General features: G+C 25.7%; 2 protein-coding genes across 2 annotated transcripts in view; both read right to left on the bottom strand.

Moving 5' to 3' along the window:
- The window catches only part of LOC145831699 (polyamine-transporting ATPase 13A3-like), a 33,228-nt gene extending 25,374 nt beyond the window's left edge, over positions 1-7,854 (bottom strand). The window contains exons 1-11 of the mRNA XM_082939011.1: positions 7,722-7,854; positions 5,199-5,320; positions 4,591-4,731; positions 2,996-3,072; positions 2,645-2,732; positions 2,072-2,206; positions 1,823-1,960; positions 1,572-1,651; positions 1,272-1,356; positions 946-1,080; positions 2-160 (exon numbers count right to left, since the gene is read on the bottom strand). Coding sequence (XP_082795137.1) covers positions 2-160; positions 946-1,080; positions 1,272-1,356; positions 1,572-1,651; positions 1,823-1,960; positions 2,072-2,206; positions 2,645-2,732; positions 2,996-3,072; positions 4,591-4,731; positions 5,199-5,320; positions 7,722-7,779 — 1,218 coding nt within the window. The 5' untranslated portion in view covers positions 7,780-7,854. The remainder of the gene's footprint in view (position 1; positions 161-945; positions 1,081-1,271; positions 1,357-1,571; positions 1,652-1,822; positions 1,961-2,071; positions 2,207-2,644; positions 2,733-2,995; positions 3,073-4,590; positions 4,732-5,198; positions 5,321-7,721) is intronic.
- A 7,886-nt stretch (positions 7,855-15,740) lies between these two features.
- LOC145832424 (aminopeptidase N-like) lies at positions 15,741-26,442 on the bottom strand. Its single transcript, XM_082939738.1, has 21 exons — positions 26,373-26,442; positions 24,703-25,019; positions 23,722-23,903; positions 23,346-23,496; positions 22,762-22,887; positions 22,467-22,593; positions 22,119-22,273; positions 21,658-21,771; positions 21,054-21,254; positions 20,718-20,783; positions 20,360-20,547; positions 19,758-19,843; positions 19,501-19,625; positions 19,336-19,391; positions 18,882-19,029; positions 18,397-18,476; positions 18,134-18,241; positions 17,773-17,940; positions 17,319-17,459; positions 16,235-16,316; positions 15,741-15,884 (listed from the first exon to the last, which is right to left on the bottom strand). The coding sequence occupies exons 1-21, from the start codon at positions 26,440-26,442 to the stop codon at positions 15,741-15,743; spliced, it is 2,835 nt and encodes a 944-aa protein (XP_082795864.1).
- Between the last annotated feature and the right edge of the window lie 423 nt (positions 26,443-26,865).

The raw sequence follows: 26,865 nt of genomic DNA, 5'->3' as shown, positions 1-26,865 counted from the left end.
CCTCGTAAACTGAAACTATGGCAGACAACACAGAAGAAGCGACAATAAAAGAGGCGTAAATCTCATACTCGTCTAAGTACCACAAAGTGCACGAAAATATTTGAAATATGTAGAAGGGGTTCAAAACTTCCTTGAACAGAATCACATACCATGGTCGCACCTTTGAATTAAATAGATATTTTAGTTTAACGGTTTTAAAATGTATTAAATAAATTTATAGTACTTTTATCAAGTATAAGGACTTTAATGGCTGGCTAACTAGAAAAATCTTAACTTAGCTATCAACAAACTAATGCCCCGTGTACACATAAAAAAAAAGAAATAAATTAGTCAAAAACATAATTTTTAAAAAATCATTATATATATCATTATTATTATTATTACTATTATTATTTATATTAGTAATTTTAGTTAACTAATGTCCAGTTTAGCAACTAAATTATAAATTTTAACCAGTTATTTTAAATACAACAAACAACAACCAAAATTCGTTTTTGATTTTGAGTATATTTTAGCTGTTTAAACTTGAAAAACAATATATCTAACTCGACGTTTGTTTTTATGTAAACTACTAAAATATAACTTTAATTACAAATTTATTGTAATATTTGATATACATATAAAATGTAAACCTTAGTTTAAATAAGTGGTAATGTCAAAATTCGTTTTTTTTTGAGTATATTTTAGCTGTTTAAATTTGAAAAACAATTCATCTAACTCGACGTTTGTTTTCATGTAAATTACTAAAATATAACTTTAATTACAAATTTATTATAATTTTTGATATACATATGAAATGTAAACCTCAGTTTAAGTAAGTGTTCATAAATTTTAAGACTTCTTTCATTTCCAAAAAAGTACTAGTTTTAATTTGTGCTTATCTTCAATAGTGCAGAAATCTTCAAGTTAAACCTTAAAAAACAAGATATTCAAGCTGTAAATTACCTTGACACTGATGACGTTAGATCCGAACAACTTATTTCTGTTTTTACAATCATCTTGACTCAACCCAGTCTCAGCATCCTTGTAAATTTGCTCGATGTTCGCGCGTTTTTCCAACCCGCTTATCTCAACAAAGGTCTAAGACAAATAAGCACTAAGTAACACTCTTGCTTGTATATGGATTGTAACTTAGTTATGCTTTTGCTTGTATTAGGATTATTACTATGTAAAACTCGTATAACTAATTTAATTTGTGTCTACCCTAATAAAGAGAATAAAAAAACATAAAAAAAGAGTGAATTGAGATGAAAATAAAAATCACAACTAACCAATTTGCTATTGTTCCAAATAAACTTTAAACCTTGGTGGACAAAGTACAAAGTAGAAGAAGTTTTCTCATTTGAATCACTTGATCTAAATATAATACAAAAAATATATATTTAAGAAGTTACCAACTTAAAAAAAACCTAAATAATGTATTTTGCAAATGTAAAACTAAAATAATATTTTTTAAACTATAGCAAAAATATTTTTTATAAACTTAATTAAGTTATTTTACTTAACCAACTCATTAAAGAAAGCTATTAAAAAAGGATAAATTTGAAAACCAGTATAACATGAACAAATACCTAGCTTCGGATTTCATGTAAGCTACTTTCATCAAATGGGCTTGATCAGAAGGCATGTACTTGAGTTTTGATACAAATACCTGAAAATAAAAATATTACTATTTGCAGTTTAATTTGAACAAACAAAATTAACACTCTGATGTTGGTAACCAAAAATCGTTATTCAAAACAGCAAAATTAATTTGTAACACCTTGTATTTTATTTCCTACACGGTACTTAAAAAATACAAAAACTAAAAAATAAAACAAACCTGTTTTGAATGTGCATCGTCAACGCTTTCTAGCAGAACATAATCAGAATTATTGAAAGTTGATTTGTCATGGGAACACTTCAACCACCAGTCCGGCTTCCAATAAAAAACTAAACCACCCAATCCACCAGTTAGTACCTGTAAAAATTATAATCTTTTTTTAAACACTAAACCTAAATGGAGATCGAATAAAATAACGATGCAAAACTGCAAACGATAAGAAGGCGACTTTTAATCATTTTGACTCACTACAAACAGAGTAGAAAGGAGTTTTTTCAGCATGTTCGACTGATAAGCACTGCATTTCAATTGCTCTTCGTTCTGATAAACAACCACTTGCTTCACAACTCCCCATCTGTCTAACTTGGTTGTTTCAACAAAGTTCTGTAAAAAAAAACTACTTAGTAATAATATAATGAATGTAAATAATATAAATTTAATTCTATTATTTTGTTTTAAATAATCGTAAACTGTGTATTTAAAAATTATCAAATAAAAACCAAAATCAACTAAGTCAACTAAACATAGACAAGTAATAAATTATGAACGATTTCATATTTTAATTTAAACATTTTTTAGGTAAAGCTATTTCAAACAAACTAATTAAAATTTGACAATTTCAAATTTTCTCAACTGATTGAGAACAGTTTTTTGACAAATATTACAAAATACCTAATCATTTAAAACAGAAAAATTTCATTAATGGTCAATAATTGAACTATATAAATTTATTTGATAAACCTAAGCATAAAATAGTTACCAAATTGCACATTTTACAGCATGTTATACATTTAATTTAATTTAATTATCTAAATGTCTTACTGATTTGACAGCATTCCACACAAAGTATAAGTTTTGGTATTTGAAATACATCTCTATTGCATTGTTGGAAGAAAAATATGTTTCATACCTGCAAAATTTAAAAGAAGTTTTTAAAAATATTTGCTCTTTTTACATCTATACAAAAATGACTATCCTTAAACAACATCTTTTTTTAACTAACACTTATAACAGTTTTATGTAGTTTAACTCATTATATATTATATTTTCTTGAATTAAAGTAATTAAAATGTTGAAAACAGCTTTTACTTGATTAAAACCAAGTTGAATAAAAGAAATAAGTTAAATATATATATTTAATAAATGAATAATAAAACTAAAAAAGCAAACAACCTTGTTGAACTATTGTTATCCGATGATTTTTCTTGTTTAATCTTTTCGAGCTTTGCTAACGAAAGAAACTCATACACCTGATAAAATTACAAAAAACTTTAACACCAAAAACAGATTGATATTTTTTACATAAAAGTCAAAATACAAATAAAAATTTACATAAAATATTAACCACTATATGTCTTTCTTTTATTCACATTCTAAAGTTTAATAATTGTAATAATCATTTGTCTTAAAAAAACATTGCTCAAAATAAATAACAACTTTAAATATTTAGTTTCAAAATCATATGCATTTAATACAAATGTTTAGTGACATCTCAAGCTTAATTTCAAACAAGCTTAAACTGATAATTACACAAAAGTTATAATTTGACTTATTTCAAACACGAGGAAAAACTTGATTATCAAAAAGATAAAATATATAGGTTAACACATACTATTTTATACCTTCTGATAACTTAGGTTGTTTAGCAATTGCATTTAAGCACTAAATAGTCTAACTTGATCAAATTACATTTTAATGTCAGTGGTTAAGTAAATTATCAATCAAAACAACAACTGTTTAGGATGTAAGAAAGTTTATTTTCAACTTCTTCTAAATTTGCAGATTTATACCAAACAATTTTTACCACTTTTTAACCTCAAAATTACTTTAAAGATTAACGGATTAAAACTTGAAGAGCTATTTAGGTATCTTACAGAATTAGCAAATTAATACAAAAAAAAGACTACAAAGTTAAAAATAAATCTTCTACAATTTTTGAGAAATCTTTATAAAACTTTCTCAATATAACACTTTTCAAAAAGTAAACAGGTCCCTTTAACAACTATCTTTTATTTTTAGTAAATTTATAGCTTTTAAACCAAATAAGTTACCTTTTTTTAACAATTTTTAAAATAATACTTTTTTTGAAAAACACTACAATACACTTTTCTTTATATTACAAGGAATGTTTCTTAAAAAATTGATTTTAATAGATTAAAAAACCTAGGAGGATATGTACTTTATGTATTTTTTTTTAGTTGGAATAATTTTTTATCTGCTGTATCAAATTTTTTTTAACGAATAAATCACACAAGTAAGGAAGATGTGTTCAACAAAATGAATCTTGTAATTCATAATTTGACCTTTAACTAAGACTAAATTTAAAATTTTGTAAAATATTCTTAGATCCCTTTTAATGAACTTAGTTATAATTTTAAAAAATTATTCTAATATGAAAATTACATATTTCAATCGTCTTACATGGTTTTCAAAGTATAAATACAAGTTTAAATAAAAAAAACATAAATAAATAATTTTCTTATATCATAATTGATTTTATTTTTAATTTAAACTTATTTGTTAAGTTTTTCCCTTAAAAATTTAACTATAAACAAGGTATTCCATAGAATTTATTTATTTTACTAAATGCTAGCTTTAGTATAACCTTTTATCAATAGTTCATTCATGATTATGTTAAATCTTCATAGTTCATTTACGTCTCAAATTACTTAGTTTAAAGAATTGGTTATTTAATCAACCATTAATACCGTTCATATAAATGTTAGCACTTTTTTCATTCACAAGTTAAACTAAAAACAAGTAACGACCTCTTTATTTCTTGAGACTTCTTTTACAGTTTCTAGCAGAACATAATCAGAATTATTGAAAGTTGATTTGTCATGGGAACACTTCAACCACCAGTCTGGCTTCCAATAAAAAACTAGACCACCTAATCCACCAGTTAGTATCTGTAAAAATTATAATTTGAAAAACTTTTAATCAAACACTTTTAATAATTTACTTATTTAGTTGAGGATAAAAGTAACAAAAGTAATTATTTTCTACTCACATTTAATTTAGTTTACTTTTAATAAAAGTAAATTATAGCAACACATTAGGTATTAAAATAAGAGAATTTCTTTTTTTTTAATAAATAAAATGGAGTAAACTTTTACAAAATAATATTTTTAAGGGCATAGGGGGGTAAACACCCTTTTTTGGTTTTTGATTTTATTTTATATAGTTTTTACTAAGCTACAAGATGCTTTTAGCAATCTTTTAAAAAGCATCTTGTAGCTTAGTAAAAACTATATAAAATAAGATCAAAAACCAAAAAAGGGGGTGTTTACCCCCCCTATGCCCTTAAGTATTTTTAGATACTTCACTATACAAATAAGCCATTCAAATACTAGCAATTAAAAACTAAAACACTTACTGTAAACAAAAAACAGAGAACTTTCTTCCACAGCTTTGACTTATATGCAGTACACAAGGTTTCATTTTCTTTTCCTTCATTTATTATGCAATAAGCTAAATTTCCTTTCATTTTTGTTTTGTCTAAAAGTTAAAAAACAATTTTTAATTTCAATCAAATATAAATAAAAACATTAAGTAGAGTGGTTATAGTTAAATAAAAATATTTAAAAACACTATTAAAATACAAATATATTATCCCTAACTAAATCAAAGAGACTAGTGAAATAATATAAAATTTAAAATATTAACTGAAATGATAAAAAAACATATAAAAGTAATATTTCTATTGATGTCTGATTAGGTCACATTTCCTAGGTTACAAGTTTTCATACTACTGTCATTTCAAATTGATAAGTTACTACATATAATTTAAAATGAAATAAAATATGATGGAGGAGAAGATAGATTTTTAGCTGTTTTTTGCAAAATTCTGATAAAATCAACAATAATAAACTTATCCTCAATACATTTGTAAAAAATGTATCAGAAAATTTTACACAACTGACAATATCTCAAAAGTTATTTGATATTTTTCTATTCTGTGAAAAGTATCTTATAGCTATTAGTTTATTAGGTCTAATGTTAATTTGTGTAAAAAAAAATATTGGACCCCATATGGCTTTAAACATAGAGCTACATGCCTACAAACTCTCAGTCTATTTTCATAAAGAATTGTTTGAGCTAGAAGTCAAACGGTATTACCTTACATATTTAAATGTCATTATACATACTATACAAAAGTCAAGTTCAAACATTTATAAATTTAAAAATACATAAATTAAAACAATAAACTAGAACAATATAACATCACTAAATTTAAACATTGAAAAGCCTTCAAAATTTTACTTGTTTATACAAAGAAGATAAGTTTATCAAAAATTATATCAAATTTTAGAATTGTGTTAGCTATCAAAATTGTAGCCTTAGAATGTAGCCCAAGGAAACACTAACAAAATTTTGAAATAAATATAAATCATATTTATGATTATAAGTAAATAATAAATAAAAACTACTTTTTGAGCGTTTTTTTTTTTTCGTTAAAAAACAATAACACAATTGTGTGCTGGTTAAATTTTTATATTTGGAAAAAGTAAAAACAATAGATCTATGTTGAAAACTTTCAAGATATACAATGAGATATTTGTTTTAATATTTTTTTATAATAAAATTTCATTGTAAAAATTATGTTTATCTTTTAATAAATTTATTAGAATACTTTTGGTTTTTATGATTTTTTGAGGTCATAGGGGTCAAAGAAATTTTTGCAAGTTAATCTTTTTTTCTATTTTATTATAAATTAATATATTTAACTTAGGTAGATAATTTTTTTATATTTCTTTCAAACTAAATTAGTTTTTGAGGGTACAAAGCTGGAGAATTAGTTAAGCTCCTAACAGAAAAGCAAATAATAAAAGACAAAAAAAGACTATTTCATAGAAAATCTTTCTTTACCTACAGCTTTCAAGCAATTTTTCTCAAGCTTTATCAGTTTAGCTATTAATTTTTTTATTAAAATGGTTTGAAAAATTACAAAAAAAAAAAAGAAATATGAAGAATATAAAAAATTACAATTCTAACATCAAAATAATTATTTAAGGGCATAGGGGAATTTAACATTCCTTTTTAACTAAAAATAACATTGGCTCTTACATGAAAGCTTTAAGTACAAACTACAAGTCAGTTTTGATAGAATTTAAAAAATATTTAACTTTAGAGATATTGTTATATATACCAACGTATAAACAGCAAATTTTTTGAGGCCATTTTCTTGGAAATTTAAAAAGTTACTAAAATTTTATCTTCTTCATATTTTGAGCTAGAGACCTCAAACTTTCATGAAATGTTTTTTATAGTTTAAAAGACTTTGAATGTTGTGAATATAAAATTATTAAAAAATATAAAATTTTGATAAAAAAATTAAAAAGTATGTGATATATTTTTTTAATTTATTTTTCAAAATTAAAAAAAGTATTTTTTGTTCTATCCTTTTTTAAACTTAATAATGGACTTTCTGAGAAAATTTAAGGAAAATTGGTTTAAAAATGTAGGCGAAGATATATTTAAAATAAAATAGTCTTTTTTTTTGCGTTTTTAGTTTGAGCCATTTATTAGGAACCTATTGAGGTAACCAACTTTGATTGCTTATATCTCAAAAATTAATTTGAATTTTTTTAAGCTGTTAAAAATGTCTGATAGCTCAGATAAAACTCTTTATAATAAGATAAACTTGTAAAAATCAAGGTGGACCCCCATATGCCCATAAATAAAATTATCTCAGAAAGCTGGCAAAACTCAGTTAAATTTAGATTGATATGATGACGAAAAACACTAATAAATTTACAGACTTAAGTGAATCTATAAACAAAAATTTTCCTTTGTCTTAATTTACTAAAAATTAAGTTTTTATATCATAAACTATAATATATATATCCACTAATTATATATTAGTTAATAGTGTCACAAAATTTAGTAGAAAAAGTACCTGTGTTTTCACCTAATAAGCATGAACTAGCAATTGTCTCTCTATCAGGAGTATCCATTTTTTTAAAGACGAGGTATTAAATTAATATGTAAATGATAAATATTTAATCTGCACCACCAAGTTCATAACATATTTCACAACTCTAGAGTTTTACTAACTTGAATGGCCTTTATATTCACCAATACTACAGGATATTGAATAAAATGGCTTATTTTAATTGGATTTTTTTAAATAAAGTAATGCTCATAAGTACAAAGTTTTTCAAAATTTACCTTATTGTGCTATCATTTAGACCAGGGGTTGGCAAACTACGACCTGTTAAGAGTAAAAGTGTGGCCCAAAAGTATATTTTTTTTTATTATGAGGATGCAGCCTATCAAAATTAAAACTGCAGCCCGTGAAAGAAAAGCATGTAACATAGACTAGATAATCTGGGGTTTGAATTAAGGATTAAAAATAAAAAGTTTTACGTACAGTTTACGGGATATCCGAAACTCATAGTAGAAATTTTTGGTCTGTTTTTTTTGCAGCCCGCGAGTTTTTTTTTTAATTTTGGCTTGCGACCACCAATGCATGGCTACCCCTGATTTATTCTTGTAATATAATTCCTATGATAACATATTCTGACTGAATATTTTAAAATGTTTATTGATAAACACGTTTGTAAGAGAAAAACAATAGTTCTAAACATTAAATTTGAAAGTTTTTAATATCTTACTTAAAGATAATAAAAAATATAAACACAAAATTTAATACGTTTCAAGACATTGCACTTTCAACCAGTATTTTTTTCGATCATCATCAACAAAGCTAAGATGTTTTGCGCTATCAACAACAAACACATAACTTCACCACATTACCAACAACATTAGCATCCGAGACATCCTGCCTGATGAGTCCTAATTAGGACAAAACCATTATTTAGTTTTATTGAATGCTGCTGTTATTCGTCGTGTAGTAAAGTTTAGTATCTCTAACACTGCGTAAAAACAGTTGAAAAAAAATCTTATTCTCAAAAACTACATTTAAAACTACTTAAAATAACCATGAAAATGCAAACTGAAAAATTTGAACTTCTTAATAACTGTTACTGGTTTAATTTTCTAAAAAATGTTTGTTTTAAATTAACTCTTAAATATTTATAACCAATACAAAAAAACCTACCTGCTATAAAAAATATAAAAGTGTAAATTTTAACCTTTTTAATTTTTGAAAGAAAACAAAAAATAGAAGTTTAGTAAACACTTCAATAATTTTTTAAGAAATATTAATGTAAATGTAAATTTACTACCTAACGTGCTCGTTTGTATAACAATTTTAAGGTTTGAAAAATAACGTTTTTTTTTTTTTCAATTAGCTATTTTGGACAAATAAACTTATCCAAAAATTGTTTCACAAAATAATTCAAAAGTATAATCTTGTTTAATTTACATTGATAAGGTAGCAAACTATCACAATGATGCACTGTTGACTTAGAACAAATCTTTTTTAATATTGAATACATAAGTCAACTATATTTTTTACCTATTTAAATAACAAACAATGTTTTTCAATAAAAGTTTTAAAATACTTTCATTGCAACTCATCAAAAAGTTACTGCAGACATTAGAAATAAAACAAAAGCTTTTTAACTAAAAACAACAAACTTTAGACAACTGCTTAGTTAATTAGAGTGCTTTAAAAAAACCAATCAACAAAAATCAATTAATGTAAAATAGTAATTAATGCAAAAAATAAATGTTTTAGACTACGAAACGAAACAAAACGTTTAACACAAACAAATACACTCATTTATTTCTGGCGTTAATTTTTGTTGATTGATTTTTTACAGCAATCTAATTACTTAAGTAGTTTTCTAAAGTTTATTGCTTTTAATTAAAAAACTATTGTTTTACTTCTAATGTCTGCAGTAAGTTTCTGATGAGTTTCAATGAAATTATATTAAAACTTTTATTAAAAAAACATTGATTGTTTTTTATATAGGTAAAAACTATAGTAGACTTATGTATTCAATACTAAAAAAAAATTATTCTAAGTCGACAGTCTATCTATGTGATAGTCTGCTACATTATCAATGTAAATGGGTTGATCACACCAATTTGATCATCAGACCACAAGCCTCGGTAGACTGAGACCGGTTTCGTCCTCATTAGGACTCATCAGTCAGTCACAATCACAACCGAAAAACAACCGTTCACAACGAAAGTATAATATAATAAACATATATTTGTTTTAAATTTATTTTCAATTGCAAATCTAGCAACTTTATATACAACTAAATTAATTAAAATTAATTCACGATTAAAGATATTTAAAAATTATTTTTAATTAAAATTTACATAAATGTAAGTAAGACGATATTAGATTGCAACATTAGCAATTTGAAGTACTAAAAGTATTATGTAAATCTGTTTTTAAGCTTCTAATAACTTAAATTAATTAATAAAATTAATTTATAAAACTTGTGATTAATAGCTTAAAAACAGATTTACATGATACTTTGCTGTTACAGTACTTCAAATGGCTAATTTTCAATCTAATATACACAAGCTTAATACTACCAACAACAAAAAATAAGATTTTGCATTTTGTATATATTATAACCTCTAAAGATTATTCAATGCCTTTTAGAAATACTTCACAGTTTAAATATACTTGAAGATATATTAAATAAGTTTTAAAGATAATTATTTTTAAAATTTTTGTTGTTTAGAAATAATTTTTCAATCTAGTTAAATTTGTACTATATAAAATCTATAAAAGATTTAAACATTCATTATGTGAAAAAACTTCAAATAAATTAACATAAAAAAAAGTTTTGTTTCTTTTTTTATAATAAAATTCAAAGACTACGTAAGTTTTAAGTTTTAAAACTATTTTCATTAAATACGTAATTACAAATTATTCATTTCATTTAGTTAAACTAGTATAGAATCGTATAGTTTAAAAAAACACTTGCTGAAGCTGTATTTTAATCTTCCTTGTAAGCCGTGCTGACTCTTTTCTATCTTTAACAAGCAAGTTATAAAAAATTAGCGAAAAAAAAACGAGAAATAACTAATAATAGTTTTAAACAATTAAATAACTGCTTAGTTTTAACTAACAAAAGAAAGTTAAAACTTACACAAAAAAAAACAAAAGTTTGAATATTATTATAACTAAAAGCTGCATAATATATTATTTCAAAAGCTTCTCAGCTATTAGGCAAAACTAATGTACTACTCTAGCTGAACATGTGTTCAATCATTTTTCAAAAGTGAAAGTATGTTTGTATAAAATATTTTAAACATTTTCATAATAAAGGTGCTTTATTTGTACACGCCTTACGTAAAAACAAATAGTGCTTCGAACAACAAATAGCGTAAAACGTTTCGCAATTTTGAAATAGTTTGCATAAAAAACTAGATAATATGTTGATTTAGTTTTTTTTTTGCAAAACAAAGCAATCTCTCAGTATATTGTAAAATTTTAAGTGTTTAGATCAAATCTCTGACTTGCATTCGTTTTTTGGAAAAAAATAGATTGTGATAAACAGTTATTAAATACATTTTCCTCCTAAACTTAAACTTTTTATTATCTAAAGTAAAAAACAAAGGTTTTCAACGCTTAAATAGGTAAAGTATATATCAAAAATATACTATTTATACATTAATACTAGAGCTATTTTGACGTATGGCCCGTGAATAATTAAAAATAACTATTCAGTCTGTAAATTTTATGCAGACTGAATAACTTGTTTGCAAAATAGCTTATGCAGTTTAACGAAGTCAATAAAAGTTTAAACTTTGAAAACTAAATAAAAACATTTATAAAAAAGCTAATATTTACAATAGAATAGTTAAAGTGTTTTAATAAATGTAGCGCAATTTGTTGTGAATTATTTCCTGACGGAAATTTGGTGAACTTTGTAAACATTTTAGTTTGTTTACCGCGTCACTTACTAACAGTCGGACGCATTACAACTTTAATTTTATAAAAACTGCAAATTATAAAAAAAAAGTTTTGAAGTGGACTTAAATAACAATTGAAATATTTTAAAAGCTTTTTTTTTTAAACTATAAAAAAGATACTTATTGTGTTATTAAAGTTTGATATAAAGCAGTAGTTTGATACAAAAGAATAGAGATGGTAACTATGTTTAGCATACATTACCGTAAATAGACTTCGTTTAAAATACATTCCAATAAAGCTTTTATAGTTCAGAAAATAACGTCAAGCTTAAGCTTTTTAAATTTAAAACTAATAAAGTTATCACTTACAAAATACATTTTTTAACGTTTCAAATTTGACATATTTTCAACAAACATTTTTAGTCGAAGTTATAAGAAAATATAATTTCAATATTGATTTTTAGATGAAACTTTTCAGGTTTATAACGCTATTACACACATCTTTTTTTTTTCTTTTACTAAACAAATTACTACATTTTTTTGATTATTAATGAAAATAAATTTGAGATTGACTTAGAGACATTAACTTTTTTCAGGAGTAACTTTTTACAATAACATGATGAAATTAAAATATTCAAAAATTTATAAATACTTTAAAATGTGTAAGAAACAAATCAATAACAGATCGAAAACAAAACAAGTATAAAAACAGATATCTGACAAACAACAGAACGGATCAAAGCTTTTAAATAAATCATTAAAACCTATTTTGTAAGGAGAAAAATAAAATTGCCTTTTCTAACATCTGAAAAATTCATGTATAATTGATCAACATGTACATTTGTCATGCACGAAAAAATTCTTAACTATGCTAAAGAACATTTTGTTCACATATTTATCATTAAATTGTAAATTTTAACCACAAATAAAATAAAAACGCAAGACTGTGGTCAATTAGAAATGTATTTAAGTTTAAAAAAACAACATGTTTTAAACAAATTAGTTTTTGTTTAAAAAAAAACTACAGGATTTTTGTATAAAGTCTTTATGACACTTTTTAAATATGCTATGTTTAATGTTTTAATTTAAAAAGCTCTACTTTTAGTTCTTTTCTATTGGCTACATCAATCATTTGTCTTTTATCTTTGACAACTACAACTAGAAATTTGTTTCTTTGTAATTTTAATATATAAAAGCAAATTTTCAAGCAACTTTAAATGTTCAATTACAAACGCAACTTCTACTTTGTAATAGTTCGAAAACGTTTTAATACTGAAGTCTTAATATAAATCTAAAGGTTATTAATTTGATACTACGTTCACCTTACTTATTAATTACTAATAAACCTTACTAAAGCACTAAAAAAAAGATTACTGTTCAATAAAGTTGTGAATACTTTGTTTGACTTTGAAATCTTCAAATTCACTTTTTTCTATAACATTTGCAACGATTTGCATTGCCTCTGGTTATAGCTAAGCTTTTGTAATACCATGAAATATTTTAAGTATTAACTTCTAATTTACAGCTATGTTTGTTTAGGCAATAAAAATATTAGCTCATGAAACTTAACATATTTTTCTAGAGTTTGTCAATATCTTATATCAAAAGATTCTTTCTGTACGTATCTTAAAAAAACTATTACTAGTAAAAAAGAGTAAATATTAAATATAACTTGTTTCGGTTTTAAACTGAAATTTATAAGAATTACAATTTTCAAAGCATTAAAAAAAAATTAATTACCTGTAGGAATATTATAAAAAATTTATGTTTCCGTTAGTTTAGCAAAATATTGTTTTTTTCGTAAGGTTTTTTATTTATGTTATGAAAAGTACTATTTTTATAAATTGTAGAACACTACTATATGTTTTATAAAAACCCTGAAGATATATGTAATTATTTCGACTAAACTGATTACTTATAAAATTGTTGTAATTGTTACAATCCAACGAAATTGTTTGTTGGTTTTTTAGAGACTTGTAGAATATATATATTACTGTTCTCGAGTTTTTCTTCTAAGTCGTAAATAAAAAAAATTAGAAACTTCATTAGAAACACCGTTCAAACCTTTAAAACGTATAAAAAATTACTATTAAAATTGTAAGGTTTCAGTTTTATTTGTCATCATTTACCTTTTACAACAAATTATTATGTTTAGTATTTAGACAATACGTAATAATTACATTTTTATCAAATATCTTTATTTTTATTATTACTAAAAAGTTAAATAAAAATATATGGTGTTTACTAAGATAAAATAAGTTTAAGATAACTTTGTATTCTATGCTTGATTTTTTGATGTTTCTAAAACAATATAAATTTTTCGAGGTCTACACGAGTCTTTATTTCTTCAAAAATCAGTTTCTAAGCAGTGAAAACATTTTATATTTCTTAATGTTTGAAACATTTTATTCTAAACTATTTTCACATAAGGTACAAAACGTAACGTACTATTTACTAACATATTAATAGTTTTTTACAATAGTAATGGGAACCGTACGCCTCGCTAAGTATTTTTAAGCTTGAAAAAAACTTATGCAAAACAATAAAAATGAGCTTTTTTATAACAAATACTTCTGTTCTTTTAATTTTATCTTCAGCACATAGCAGTGGTTATTAAATGATTCTTTCATTGCAACTTTGCTTATAAAGAGTTTTTTGTTTTGTTTTTGTAGTCCATTTGAAAAAAAAAAAGTTCGACCTAATATAAAAAAAATTTAATAAATCCACGTGTAACTTTTCTTGGTAAATTAGGCCCACCAATTGGAAAACTTATCCCATACCCAAATGAAAGTTTTAAATAAAACAACAGATCAGCTTCATGAATATTAATCTTATAAACCTAACTATTTAAATATGTATATTTTAGTCAACAGTAAAATTCCCTTTGTTGCCGGTAGTAAAAGAATAGAGTAGACTCATCATAAAATAAATACATAAGTATGTACATTTTAGTCAATGCTTTAAAAGGTTAATGACTAAGGTTAAATTTTTAGATATGCTTCTTTACTCTAATCAAATCTACAGCGCCTTTAAATATATGTAACAAGGTTTTTTACCTTAATAATTTGGTAAAGACTTCATAAATTTATATACTTTAGATAAAACTGTTAAAAGTAGTTAAACAAATTTAATTACCATTTATGCGGTAGTTGTGCTAGTATCATCATTTAATAAACTAAATGTGTTGAACTAAAGCAACTTAACAAAAGATCTGGGGTTAAAATAAAACTATACCTCATAAGGCATTAAATACTCAATTTTTTGAGCTAGTTTCGCACAAGGTAAAAAGTATTTATTGCATTTGTATAAAATCGGGAAAAAAATAATTACTATAAACTAGGTCTATATAATTATTTTATAAAGTAAGACACAGCATCATTTAATGAATAAACTATACTTAAGTATAAGATCGATCTGAAATAACTGCTTTTTTACTAAAAATTTTTTGAAATGTTAAAAAAAGCCGATTAATATAAAAAATTTAAAAATTTAAAACTGACTTTTACTAAAAAAAAACCTTGTTGTATGAGTAATGTTTACATTACTACATCTTTTAAAATTCTTAACCTAGCCTTAAAAATATCAAATAATAAGTTATAACCTTCGTATTTAGTATAAAAAAATAAACCTTAGTAAATATCTTCTAAAATTTGTAGATTAGAAATTCTTACAATATATACTTTTGTGTTTTGTATGACAAAATTAATAAAAACGCTTTTTTTTTATCTTAAAACTTACTGCAAAAAAAACAAATTTTAGCTTTTTGAATATGGTTAAAATTACAAAAAATAATTAAAGTGTAAAATGTTTTAAAGCAATTTTTAACTTTTCATAACTCTTATGATTTTTTTATCATGTTTATTTAAGCCAGTATACTATCAATATTAAAATAAAAAAAATTTATAGCTTTTTTTTATTAAAACATTTAGCAAAAAAAATAAACATTGTTTCAGTTAAAGATTTTTTTATTAAATCGATTGCAATTCTTTTTGCATATAGCTCTGAAAAGTAAACGTTTTACTACTATAAAATTATAAAACTTTTGTAAAATATAAAACAAAAAAAAATGCTGATGTTTTGAATTACACATGAAATAGAAAAACAGTTTGAATTTAAAAAAACAAAAAAATTATCTGCTCTGCAACCAGCCGTAAACATCGGCTTCGTATAAATTTCTCCAATTTATGTTGGTTCTAGTTTGTTCCAAAGATTGTTCGATGGCTCTTTGTCCGGAACCTAACTTGGCTTGGTTTTCTGAGATAAAGTCTTCAAGCTGTTCGAAATAAAGTGTAAGTTGGAAAAAAAATAGTGATTCATCAAGAAAAGGTTTTTAGAACTTTAGTGTTTTTTGAAAATGTTGTATGCCTGGTTTTATTAAGTACATACAATTGTTTGTAAATTTTTATAACAAAAATGTAAAAAATAATTAAAAATTGTATAAAAAAGATAATTAAGTAGTAGTAATAAACTATATTATTGATTAGTTTTAACATGTTTAAATGTAAAAAAAATTGTTGGTATGCATCAAAATCGTACACTTGTAGTAATTTTTGACAAAAATGTCTAATACAACTTATTCAAAATAAAAGATAAGTTCTTACTAAAATGTTATTACTTTCAAACCTCTTTTAGTTCGTACTCTGTTGAAAAGTGGTTTGTAGCTGCCTCGATAATGCCACTGAATGAGAACGATCCGGAGCCATAGCTTTACAAACAAGTATAGATATTAAAAATTAGTGAGTAAAATAAAACTAAAATCGAGTATTGAATATAAATTTCACTTAAAAAAACCATCACTTCAATAACGTAGTTTTACATAGTGTACCATACAGTTATATTCTTTAAAATATTTATTTACTTTTTACCCGTAATATGAACAAAAGTTTTGTTGTTTGTAACTCATATAGAAGTATTTTACTAAAACTAAATAGTAGTTTAAGTGGTTACATGACAATTCTAATTCGGACAACTCAAATTCCGAAAACTCAAGTTCTTAAAAAAATATTTGAAAGACTATATATCAAAATACAATATAAGTTTGAAATCAATAAAAAATACATATGTGGATCTTATTAATATCTAAAAGAAATTTTTTCTTTTTTGCAAAATCTTAATTATTTTTAAAAATATTTTGAAATTACTAAAAATAACTATCTTTTTTCCTTTATTTAAGCCATATCTCAAAAAATACCTAATGTTTTGCAAAAAGAAAAAATGGCTTGTAGATATTAATATGACTTACATATGTATTTTTATACTTGATAAATATACATTACTTTTTAATTTGTGGCCCTTTCAACTTTTTTAAGAATTTGAACTGTCAGAATTTGAGTAGTCGTGCACCTAGTACATCAACTAAATTACGTTTATCTTTGTCATTGATATAACAAAAAACTAGAACTTATTCTAAACTATTTTCTCATCGAGTTTTTAACGATATTGACCAGATTTTTTTTTCGGAATGTTCAACTAAAACTGAACAAAAGTATGTTTTAAAATATTTTTGGTTGCTAGTTTACTTCAATTTTGATAAAATATAGCGTACAATGTTTTTAAGTTTGTCTTGAAAACTTGCAAAACTTCAACTCAACAAAACTCCTGCTGTTCTGAACTGTTAAATACCATTATAAGTTTCATAAGATTAAGCTGTTCAACAACAAGCAAAATATTGTATACAAATATTAAACATTATTTCATTCAAACAAACTTGTCGTAAATAAAGTCCCAGTTCTCTTTAAGAAAGCTCCACACCAAGTCCCTGGCATTGTCGTTTTGACTGAGACTCTCAATCAGTGAAGAAGCGTCTTGTTTACGAATGTAACTATCGTCGGTTATGTAAGTCAAAAACCTAAAATAATATTTATTATTGTGTACTTAAGCATGCTATAACGATTTTTTATAATCTAAAAAAAAGTTTTAATTCGATTTTTTTCTAGTTTTTGAAATTTCTGTGTTGCTATTATTCAGTAATTTTAATATGAATATTTTACATGAATTTTTAAATCCTAAATGTCCGAAACATCGTCATCAGTTAACTTAGATTCAAAAAGTATTTTTCTACAAACTGCAAACTAGTTGTTACAAGCGACGCAAAACAGTTTAGAAGTACTTACATTTTACATTGACTTAATAAAAAAAAATAAAAATATCAAAAACATCACCTCGTGTTTATCCAGCTTTCTTTCGAGCAGATCAGCCCGCTTGAAAGCTTGGACTTTTCGTTGGAGTCCTGTTCGTTTTGGTACTTGTCGAAAATGAAGTCCCATTCCAAATAGCTGCCGTATCTCACTGCGTTGCAGTATACTAAGCTTCTCAAGTTTGGCGAAATGCTGAAAAGTTGAAAATATATATGAATTTCTTATACTTAATACCTGAGATACAAGCTGAGTTTCAATTAGGTTTTCTTTTATTAATAAATGGATATGAGTAGAAAAAATATGGTATCTCAATTAGAAATACTAATAAACTTTTTGAATTGCAAGTTTAAAAAAGATTTTTCATAAAGTATTTTTTATGAATTACTTATTTATTCCAGTGTTCATCCAATCATTAAATCTGCTTTGAACGTTTTGTATACAGTCTTCGTTTCCATAGAAACATTGACTTCCAATGGCATTTATTCTTTGGTACCTAGAAGCACATGATATAAGTAAATTACGGTATAGACTTCTTGTAGCATTCAAAAAAAATTATACGTGTAAACTTAAACACTTCTTAAGTATTTTAAAGGATAGGACAAATTTTAAGTTAAATAATGTTTCAAAACTTAAAATAAGCAAACGAACTGTTGTAAGATGCTTTCGTTTGCTTCTTCATCCCAACCAAGGACAGAATACAAGTTGCTAGTAAGTTCTAATACATAATCCTGTTATTTTTATTGTAAAATGCTTTTACAACCTATTGTTAGTGATTTCTATTCTAGGCCTTTTGTAGTTTAAAAATCAGTTAAAGCAATGAATCTAACCGCTGGTTTTTGAAGAAAAAAAACAACTATTATAAATTAAGCTTTTATATTGTTATGTTAACAGATGTGTTTGTTATACTTTATTAATATGCAAAATTTGTGTATTCTTTCTTTAAAAGTTGTGAATAATTTTTCTTATTGTTGTTTAAGTTCAAATTTATAGACACTTTTTTTATTTATTTTATGTATTTTTTTAACTTAAAGAACTTAAATCAACAAGTTTACAAAACAATTCAAGAAAAAAATTTTATTGTTAAATGAAAAAACAAATTTTCAAAGCAAGTTTTCCTTTTTACATTAACTTACTGAGTAGAGGCCGTAAACTTTAGACCTTGTCAGCACCAGGCTAAAGTACGACATGGACCTGAGAGCGTTCTCCCACGGTATGTACTCGAGTTCTCCCGACAAATAACTTGACAGCTCTAGTGCTATGTTGTACCCTACTTTCCCAATTCTGTTGGAGCATTCTTAAATTTGTTTTTGGTATCGAGTAATAGCTTAAAAATAGTTTTATCAGCTTTTTTTTGTTACTTTTGTTACGAAAGGGGGTTTTAAAGTATTAAAAAGATTAAAAATAAAATATAAACGCTTTTATCTAAACTAAACTTAAATACGTTTTATAAAAAATGTTTTTTTATTTTTTTGTCTGTAAAACAAGTTAAAACTTTTTATGAATATGTATAAACAAATTGATGCAATCAAAAGTAAAATGAATGTCTTTTGCTTAATCTTAAACGCAATAAATATTCGTTATTCTTACCTAGCGAGGGTAAAAACATCATCGAGCAATTGTCCTCTGTTTGAAGTTGTTATTTGCTAAAAGAAAATATTTTTTAGGAAAGCCAATTTGTCAATTAATAGTAATAGAATTTAAGTATGTAAATAGATTTGCGACAAAAATACAAAACAACAAACGTAGGCTAACATTCAAGTTGTCTTTCAAAGCACCGATTATTTTGTTCCAGTCGCTGACGTCATAATTGACTCGATAATATCCAGCAGCCATCGCGTTTCCAATAACCCAGTCATCATCAGAAACATCAAACTCAACTAGAATTTATATGTTTAAATAAGTATAAATAGAAAAAAGTCTTTATAATGCTTTTAATTTGGGTTAAAAAAAATAACTATATTAATTGCTGACCTTAAAAGATTATCGGTTAAAATAATAAAAACTGTTACTTTTTTCTTCGTTTCTTGAAAGCCACTTAAGCGTTGGTTCGCTGTTTGATGAAGTCATGTACCAAAAAGGAACATCCCATTTGTAACTAAAATTTATTGCTTTTGAAAAAATAATATAAACTAATACATAAGATATTATAATATATTGTAAAAAGTTACAAAAAATTAAAAGTAAAGCAATTTTAGAAAACTGCTTGTAGTATTCTAAATTTTTTGTTAGGCATAATTTTCAAGAACTTTTTAAGGAAATGAATTACATGTATAGAGATTTAGAAGCTTTGATAGTAAAAATTAAAGTTTTCTGAAAATCTACTCAAATGTTGTTATAAAAAACTATCTATAAATAAAATAAAAACTACGATGTAAACTATTTTAAATAAATTAAAAGTATTTTTAGCCCAAATATCAAAAACATTATAAAATTATATTGTTAAAAGTCAAAAGATGTCTGAAAACCTTTGTGCTAAGAATTTGTAAAACTAAAAATACTATAAACAATCAAATTATTTAAAAGTTTAACATTACATAAAAAAAACCTTTTTAAAATTTTTCCGACATGTTACTTTTCAAAATATAATTAACAACATGTTTTTAATGCAAACTTGTACTGCGAAGGTGGCAGCATCGGATCAGCAGTTTGATCGATCAGAAACCTTTCCTGACTCACTTCCACCTTGCCCCCGCTCCTTTTCAGGGTTATTAGGGGAAAGCCCATCTGAAGGGTCCAAGTTTCGAGCGCGTTGTTCAGCCCGTTGCTAGGCAGCACGGAGGGATTCAGATTTTGCGTTGCCTGTAGTAAGAAAATATATTTACAAAAGTTTTGAAGACGATGAGTTAAATTGAAAGTTAAATATTTTTAATAACAGAACCTGTGATTAGAGTATTAGTGATATTTAAGAAGGTAAAGATTAAACAAGTAATTTAGTTTATAGAAAACCTCATAAAAATATCAAGTCTTACTTCTTGCCAAGCTGCCAGGAGTTGAGGATGAGTTACTGATCCGTACTTGTTGTCATTGATAAATTTCTATAAAACGAAAAGTGAATACTTTCATTTTATTTTTTTTTTGTTTAATAATAAAATAATAAACATTTCAATTAACAGCTTCGTTGTATGAACATTGAAATTGCTTGAGATTTAATAGAAATTTTAGACTACACTTTTGAATAAAAAAATAGTACTAAGCTCATTTGATAAAAATAGTTTGCTTAAAACAATTAAAAAACGTTTTATATATAATTTTACTTTTAAAAACTGACAAACTCACCAATTAACTCAATCGGACAAACAACAAACCTTGAGTCCCGCTTTGAACGCCTCATCGCCAACCACGAAGTTGACCATCCTGATCAAACACGCTCCCTTGCTGTAGCTTATGGCGTCGAACAGCTCGTTTATCTCGCTTGGTGTCGCCACCGTCTGCACTATCGCGTGCGATGACGTCAGCGCGTCCGTGTCCAGCGCCCGCTTCAGGTCCAAAATCAAAAACTGGTCCAACTGAATTTTTAAATATTTTTATTTAGGTTGTTATATGCGTACACACGAGTGTATATTTTTATTTTTGTGTGTTATATAAATAAACAAATAATTTACAAAATTAAAGAAAACAATTGTAGTACTTTCGTTTAGAAAGTAATACAAGTAAAAAATTTAAAATATGGTAACTTGCAGAACACTAAACGTTCAAAACTAGATTTGGTTTTTGTAATAACTTAAAAGTTGTAAGAAAACAACGGAGTAATATTGATAATTAAATAAACAAACTTAGCTAATAAAAAAATCAACACAATGATCCGTTAGTATTTCAATATTTATCAATGTAACTTAATTTAGATTTATGCGCAATTTTTTGTTTCTAAAAGCTAGTTGATAACTTTACAAAAAAATAACATATTCTGACCATATTCCAATCAGGTTGAACATGGTCGGTTCCGAGGTATTCCAAGTAGGAAGCGAAACCCTCGTTCAACCACAATTCGTCCCACCATTTAGTCGTTATCAGGTTTCCGAACCACTGTTAGAATTTTTTATCAAAAATACAAACTTTTTAGTAGCAAAACAAGCTTGAGCTAGAGCACTTTGTGTTTTTAAGCTTATCTGTTTTTATGTACTGTAGTACAGTGTAAACATAGTTTTTTTTAATCAAGTTTACGAAGTAAGTTAGTTTTATGTATGATATATGCTTAGTAAAATGAAAATAAAAAGTTTATAAGATTTTTCTAAAACACTTTTTTATAATTTTTTTTTAACACTTAGATTAATTCCAAAACGTTGAAAAACCCGGTTGTTAAAAACGTAACAAAACAATATCGAGCTTTCTGAACTTTTAAATACTCATATAAACTCTTTTCAAACACGCACCTGATGCCCCAGCTCGTGAGCAATTACGGTGGCGACCCGCTGCTTGTTGGAAGCTGAATTTATTGCGGGGTCGTACAACATGGCCGTCTCCCTGTATATTACCAGACCCCAGTTTTCCATGGCACCCGCGTTGAAGTCGGGCACTGCTATCTGATCTGTAAAAGTTAAAATTTTAATTGTAAAAAAAACTGAATGAGTTTAGTTAGTATTATAATCTCTACACCGTGGTGTAAAAGTATATACTTATGCGGCAAAGAGCTAAAAATAAAAAAAAATTTCTTAAGCTCTAGTAGAAGAAATAAATATTAAGGTTTAAAACAATTTAGTTGACTCAAAACAACTGTTTACCAGATTTAGGAAGAGGATATGGAATTCCGAAATATTCTTCATAAAAGTCAATTATTTGAGGGGTGATGTCCCTCGCATAGTTCGCATTTCCCCTGTCAACTTGTCCCTTTCGCGCGTATATCGTTGTCTAAAAATCTTAACTTTAGTTTAAAAATTCATAATAGCACTTATTTTTGTTTCAATAACAAGGTTTTGTAACTAAAACTAAAGCTTGTTATAAAAATAGTTTTTTGACTTGTAAATTGTATAAAAAAACAAGCAGCAATTGTTTTTGATTCAATATCTTGTAACTAACAGTAATTTTTCCATCGCTCGTCTGACCTGCTACTGACCCGAACTCGCAAACGACAAACGCAAGCAAGTATGTTGACATTTTGAAAGTTCTCTCAAAACTTGTTTTCTTCCAACCTTCTTCCATATCCTCATTGTTATTTTTTTAAGTTGTATTCATTTGTATACATTAAAATCAAAGTATGAACTTAATGTTTTAAATAAAATTTACTAGTGTTTATTTTTTATTTTTCGAATTTTTTTTTAAGGTATTTAAATGATTTTGTTTTATTAATTGATAATTCAAAGTTTATCATGTTTAAGAATAAATTTTAAAACAACATTTTAAAACTTTTAGTTTATTAGAAAACCAATATGTTTTAGTCCTACTGCAATTCAAAATTAGTACTAGGACTCGTTGTTGCATTAGAAACAAAAGCATGAGTTTCAGCTTTATATTATTTAAGCAGAGGTTTTAAAAACTTATTTCAAAAGGTAAACTTTGATGCAAACACGATACGTACTAAACAAATATTGTTCAAACTAATGTAATCAGCCCAAGAAGGCTTTATTAAATTTACATCAATCATAAATAAACTTTCAACTAACTTCGGTGTTTGTAGGGGGCATGTTGGAAATTGCAAAGTTCGGATCCTTGTGCCACAGCGAAATATCGAACTGGGCTTTGAAGAAAGGCTCGTCGAAGCAGGGAAACGCCCGTCTCGCGTCGGTGGGCTGCATCTGAGTTGTTGCCAGTATTCTGCGTATCAAGTTGTTAATTGTTCATCCCATACAAAATAACTACATTCAGGAAATACCAACATCGGAACAAAGCAAAACAGTTTAGTTACAAAACTACAATTTACACATTGTACAAACTAGCAAAACTACAATAACATTAAGTTTAAGTTTATTCAAAAATGTATGATACTAAAAACGTTTAAAAATATAATACGCAGTTTTTAAATGTTTAAAAAAGTCTAACTTATTATTTCCATCTTCATCAGTGTATGAACTCCTGTACAAACCTCCCAGCCCATCAGTGAGTTCTCCTGTGTACTTTGTCATCAGCGTATAGTTTTTACCAACACTCAGCATGGTACTTGACTTCACCACCAAGTACTGATACGGAAGGTGTAAACTGTGAGACGTCTCAACCTTGTTGTTCTGCAACAAAAAAGTGTTAGAGGTTTTAAAACGACGCAAATATTAAGTTTTAAAACCGATAATTTTTCAATTTTTTGACAGTTTTCTAAGAAAAAATGTAAGATACAAAAGTAACTAGTGGTGTTTTAGTAGTTTTAGTTTAAAGTCATTAAAATGCGAAAGTTTCACCTGTTAATTATTACTACTAGTACAAATAAAACAACACTTTTGAATAATTATATTATATTTCAATATTTTTATACGTACGTATGTATTAATACAACTGCAACATCAAATTGTTGAAACTTACTTGCATACAATCAAGAATAAAAACGCTGCTTATTTTGTAATAGTAAAAATACTTCGATAAAAAGTTTAGAAGTAATGTTAGTTTAAACGATTTACTGAAAAAAATATTAATAACTAGCAATGAATATAATTGGAGAACACTTTAAAAACTTTATCGACAAAATAATAATATTACTAGTCTACTTTTTGAAAAGTTAAAGTAAAATAAAAAGTTAACATTTTATTTGAAATTCAGCTAGAGATGCTCTATAACGTATGCATAATATCTTATTTTAGATTATTATTCAAGTTGGGGAGTGCTAAATAAACTAAAACTAAATTCCAAATACTTAAAACTACTCCTAACTACAATAATGTAACACAAAAACGAAAAAAGTAATTTATTCAGGTTCAAACTTATAAATTGAATAAAAACTAAATAACAGAACTTGAAAGAAATCAAAACTCATACCACATTTTAAGTTGCAGTCTTAATAAAGTTAGAGGTTTTAATTTCTCAATCGCAACTAACTTCTTCATCGAACAGCTCCACGCTTTCGAACTGCAGCAAGTACGAGTGAATGTAAACCCAACCCGTCTCCTCCTCAACCACGAACTCCACCTCCGACTCCCCGCTGAACCAGAACCTCCCGTCACCGTCGGCCACCAGCTCCGGTTTCAAGTCGACCCGGTACAAGGTGGGGATGAGGTCGAGGGGTAGCCGGATGCTGTTCCAGGGACCGGGCACCGGCTCCATGGTTGTCGTGGTGACCAGGGGTGGTTGGGTCGGTGCTGACACTGGAGTTGGGTCGGAGCGGCCGACCAGGCCGGCAAGAAGACCGACTGCGGCTGTTTGGGTTTTGTTAAAGTTTTTAGTTTTGTTTGAGTTAGAAAACGATTTGTATTGAAGTTTACATAAAGTATATAGTTGTATACTACTATTTATCTACATAAGTTTTATATTGAATTTAATTGATTTTTTCGTAAATTTTAATTACTTAAATAAAATAATTCAAAACATGTAAGATATTTCATTTGAAAAAATATTTTCAAGTTACTTAAGTTTAAAAAAACACTACTTATTTTTAAAAATCCAACTACGGCTGTTTGATTTTTTTTACTACTGGAATTTTTTTTTTTTTGTAAAGTTGTTTATGACTAGTATTGTTTATCTAGATAAGCTTTTTTTTTTTAAATTGGTTTATAGTTGTTGGAAAACTTAGTTATTAAAAATAAATTTAGAAAAACATTACTGGATTGATAAAAATTTTCAAACATATTTCTTATTAAAAAATCGTGCTAGGTTAAAATTGCGAATCTGTTACAGTTATCTTCAAAAACTTTTTGAAGCTCTAAGTAATTTTTATAATCTTTTAGCGAGAGATAATTAGAAAACAAAAATTCAGCTAAACTAAAACGATTATTTAGACTTTTATAAACTTTAATTAAATGAAATTCAGTTGACTTTTCTTGTGCATAAGTAAATCTTTTTAAATGAATGTAACAGCTTAACTTTCACAACATAAATAGAAGTTTTATGTTGTCTACAGAATTAAAGTATACCAACTATAATTTCGTTTTCAATCTGTCCATAATGTACTACTAAACTTTTGTTTGTATAAGATAACAACCGAAATTTATTTTCTAATTAAACATTACTGATTTGTAAAAATAGCTCAAAACAAATTTTAAAGTAATCAAGTTTTCCGAGCTAATTTTATTTTAGATTTTTTTTATTTGAGTTTTATAACTAAGAAATATTAACTATGTTTTGAACTTTTGTATTACGTTTAGTTAAATAAAGCAGTAGAAAAAATTTTACATCTTTTATATTTTTATACAGTCAAGTGTTACCTAAAATGTAATTAAAAATTTTTTTCTAGCTTCTTCTATTTTAAAATTAAAAAAAAACTAACATAGAATAATTTTATAAAGAACATTCATCATAAACACAAACAGCAAAATGAAAGCGTACTACGAAACAAACCGGAAATTATAACAAAGTCTTAAATTGTAAATAACAACTCAATTAAATTGATAGGAAACAAACAAGCTCACTAAGTTCTAAAACAGTTAGTTGTAATCCAAACTTTATACTTAAATTTGAAAGCAGTAAAGATTTAAGTAGCCTAATACTTATTTTAATTTCGTTTAATAATACTTTTAAAATATAAAAAACTAATATTTTATTAGTAAACGAACTTATCACTGCAGCAGTTAGTACAAGATAAACGAAGACTGCTGTCTTGCTGAGAACAACTTGACTTCCCATTTTCGATTAACAACAAGGTTTCTGTATTAACGTTTGCTTAACATAAACAAAAACAAAATACTTACTATAAATCAAGTTTCATAATATTATTACCTACTTATAGTTATATATATTTTTTACACTTTTGTTTCTACTAAATGATATTTATCTCGGCAGATCACTTGTATATAAACGTTTATATACGCATAAATTAAACTTTACGTTAAGTAAATATGCTTTAAAGAGTCTTGTCAGAGTGTTGTTTGGAAAATAAGTGACTGGTAATCTGAAGTAATACAAGAATTATAGTATTTATCTAAACTTTACACATGTATTGTATAACGTGTAAGTAATAAAAAAACTTTAACCAATAGTTATCAAATCATATTTTTGTATATGTTAAGAATACTTCGCTCTTCAAATGAATAAAGTTTTAGTAATTTC

The sequence above is a fragment of the Thalia democratica genome, chromosome 3 (assembly GCF_965202585.1).
Source record: "Thalia democratica chromosome 3, ktThaDemo2.hap1.1, whole genome shotgun sequence".
NCBI classification, from domain to species: domain Eukaryota; kingdom Metazoa; phylum Chordata; class Thaliacea; order Salpida; family Salpidae; genus Thalia; species Thalia democratica.
Note: the sequence above shows the minus strand (reverse complement) of the source record. Positions and strands in the feature narration are given on the sequence as shown.

Bases quoted from the DNA above. Each gene is read 5' to 3' on its own strand.
- LOC145832424 (XM_082939738.1), bottom strand. From the start codon at position 26,442: ATGGGAAGTCAAGTTGTTCTCAGCAAGACAGCAGTCTTCGTTTATCTT. The intron at 25,020-26,372 runs GTTCGTTTACTA...AAACCCAAACAG, and splicing joins ACTAACTGCTGCAGTGATAA to CCGCAGTCGGTCTTCTTGCC. The intron at 19,030-19,335 runs GTAAGAATAACG...ATGCTCCAACAG, and splicing joins GATGTTTTTACCCTCGCTAG to AATTGGGAAAGTAGGGTACA.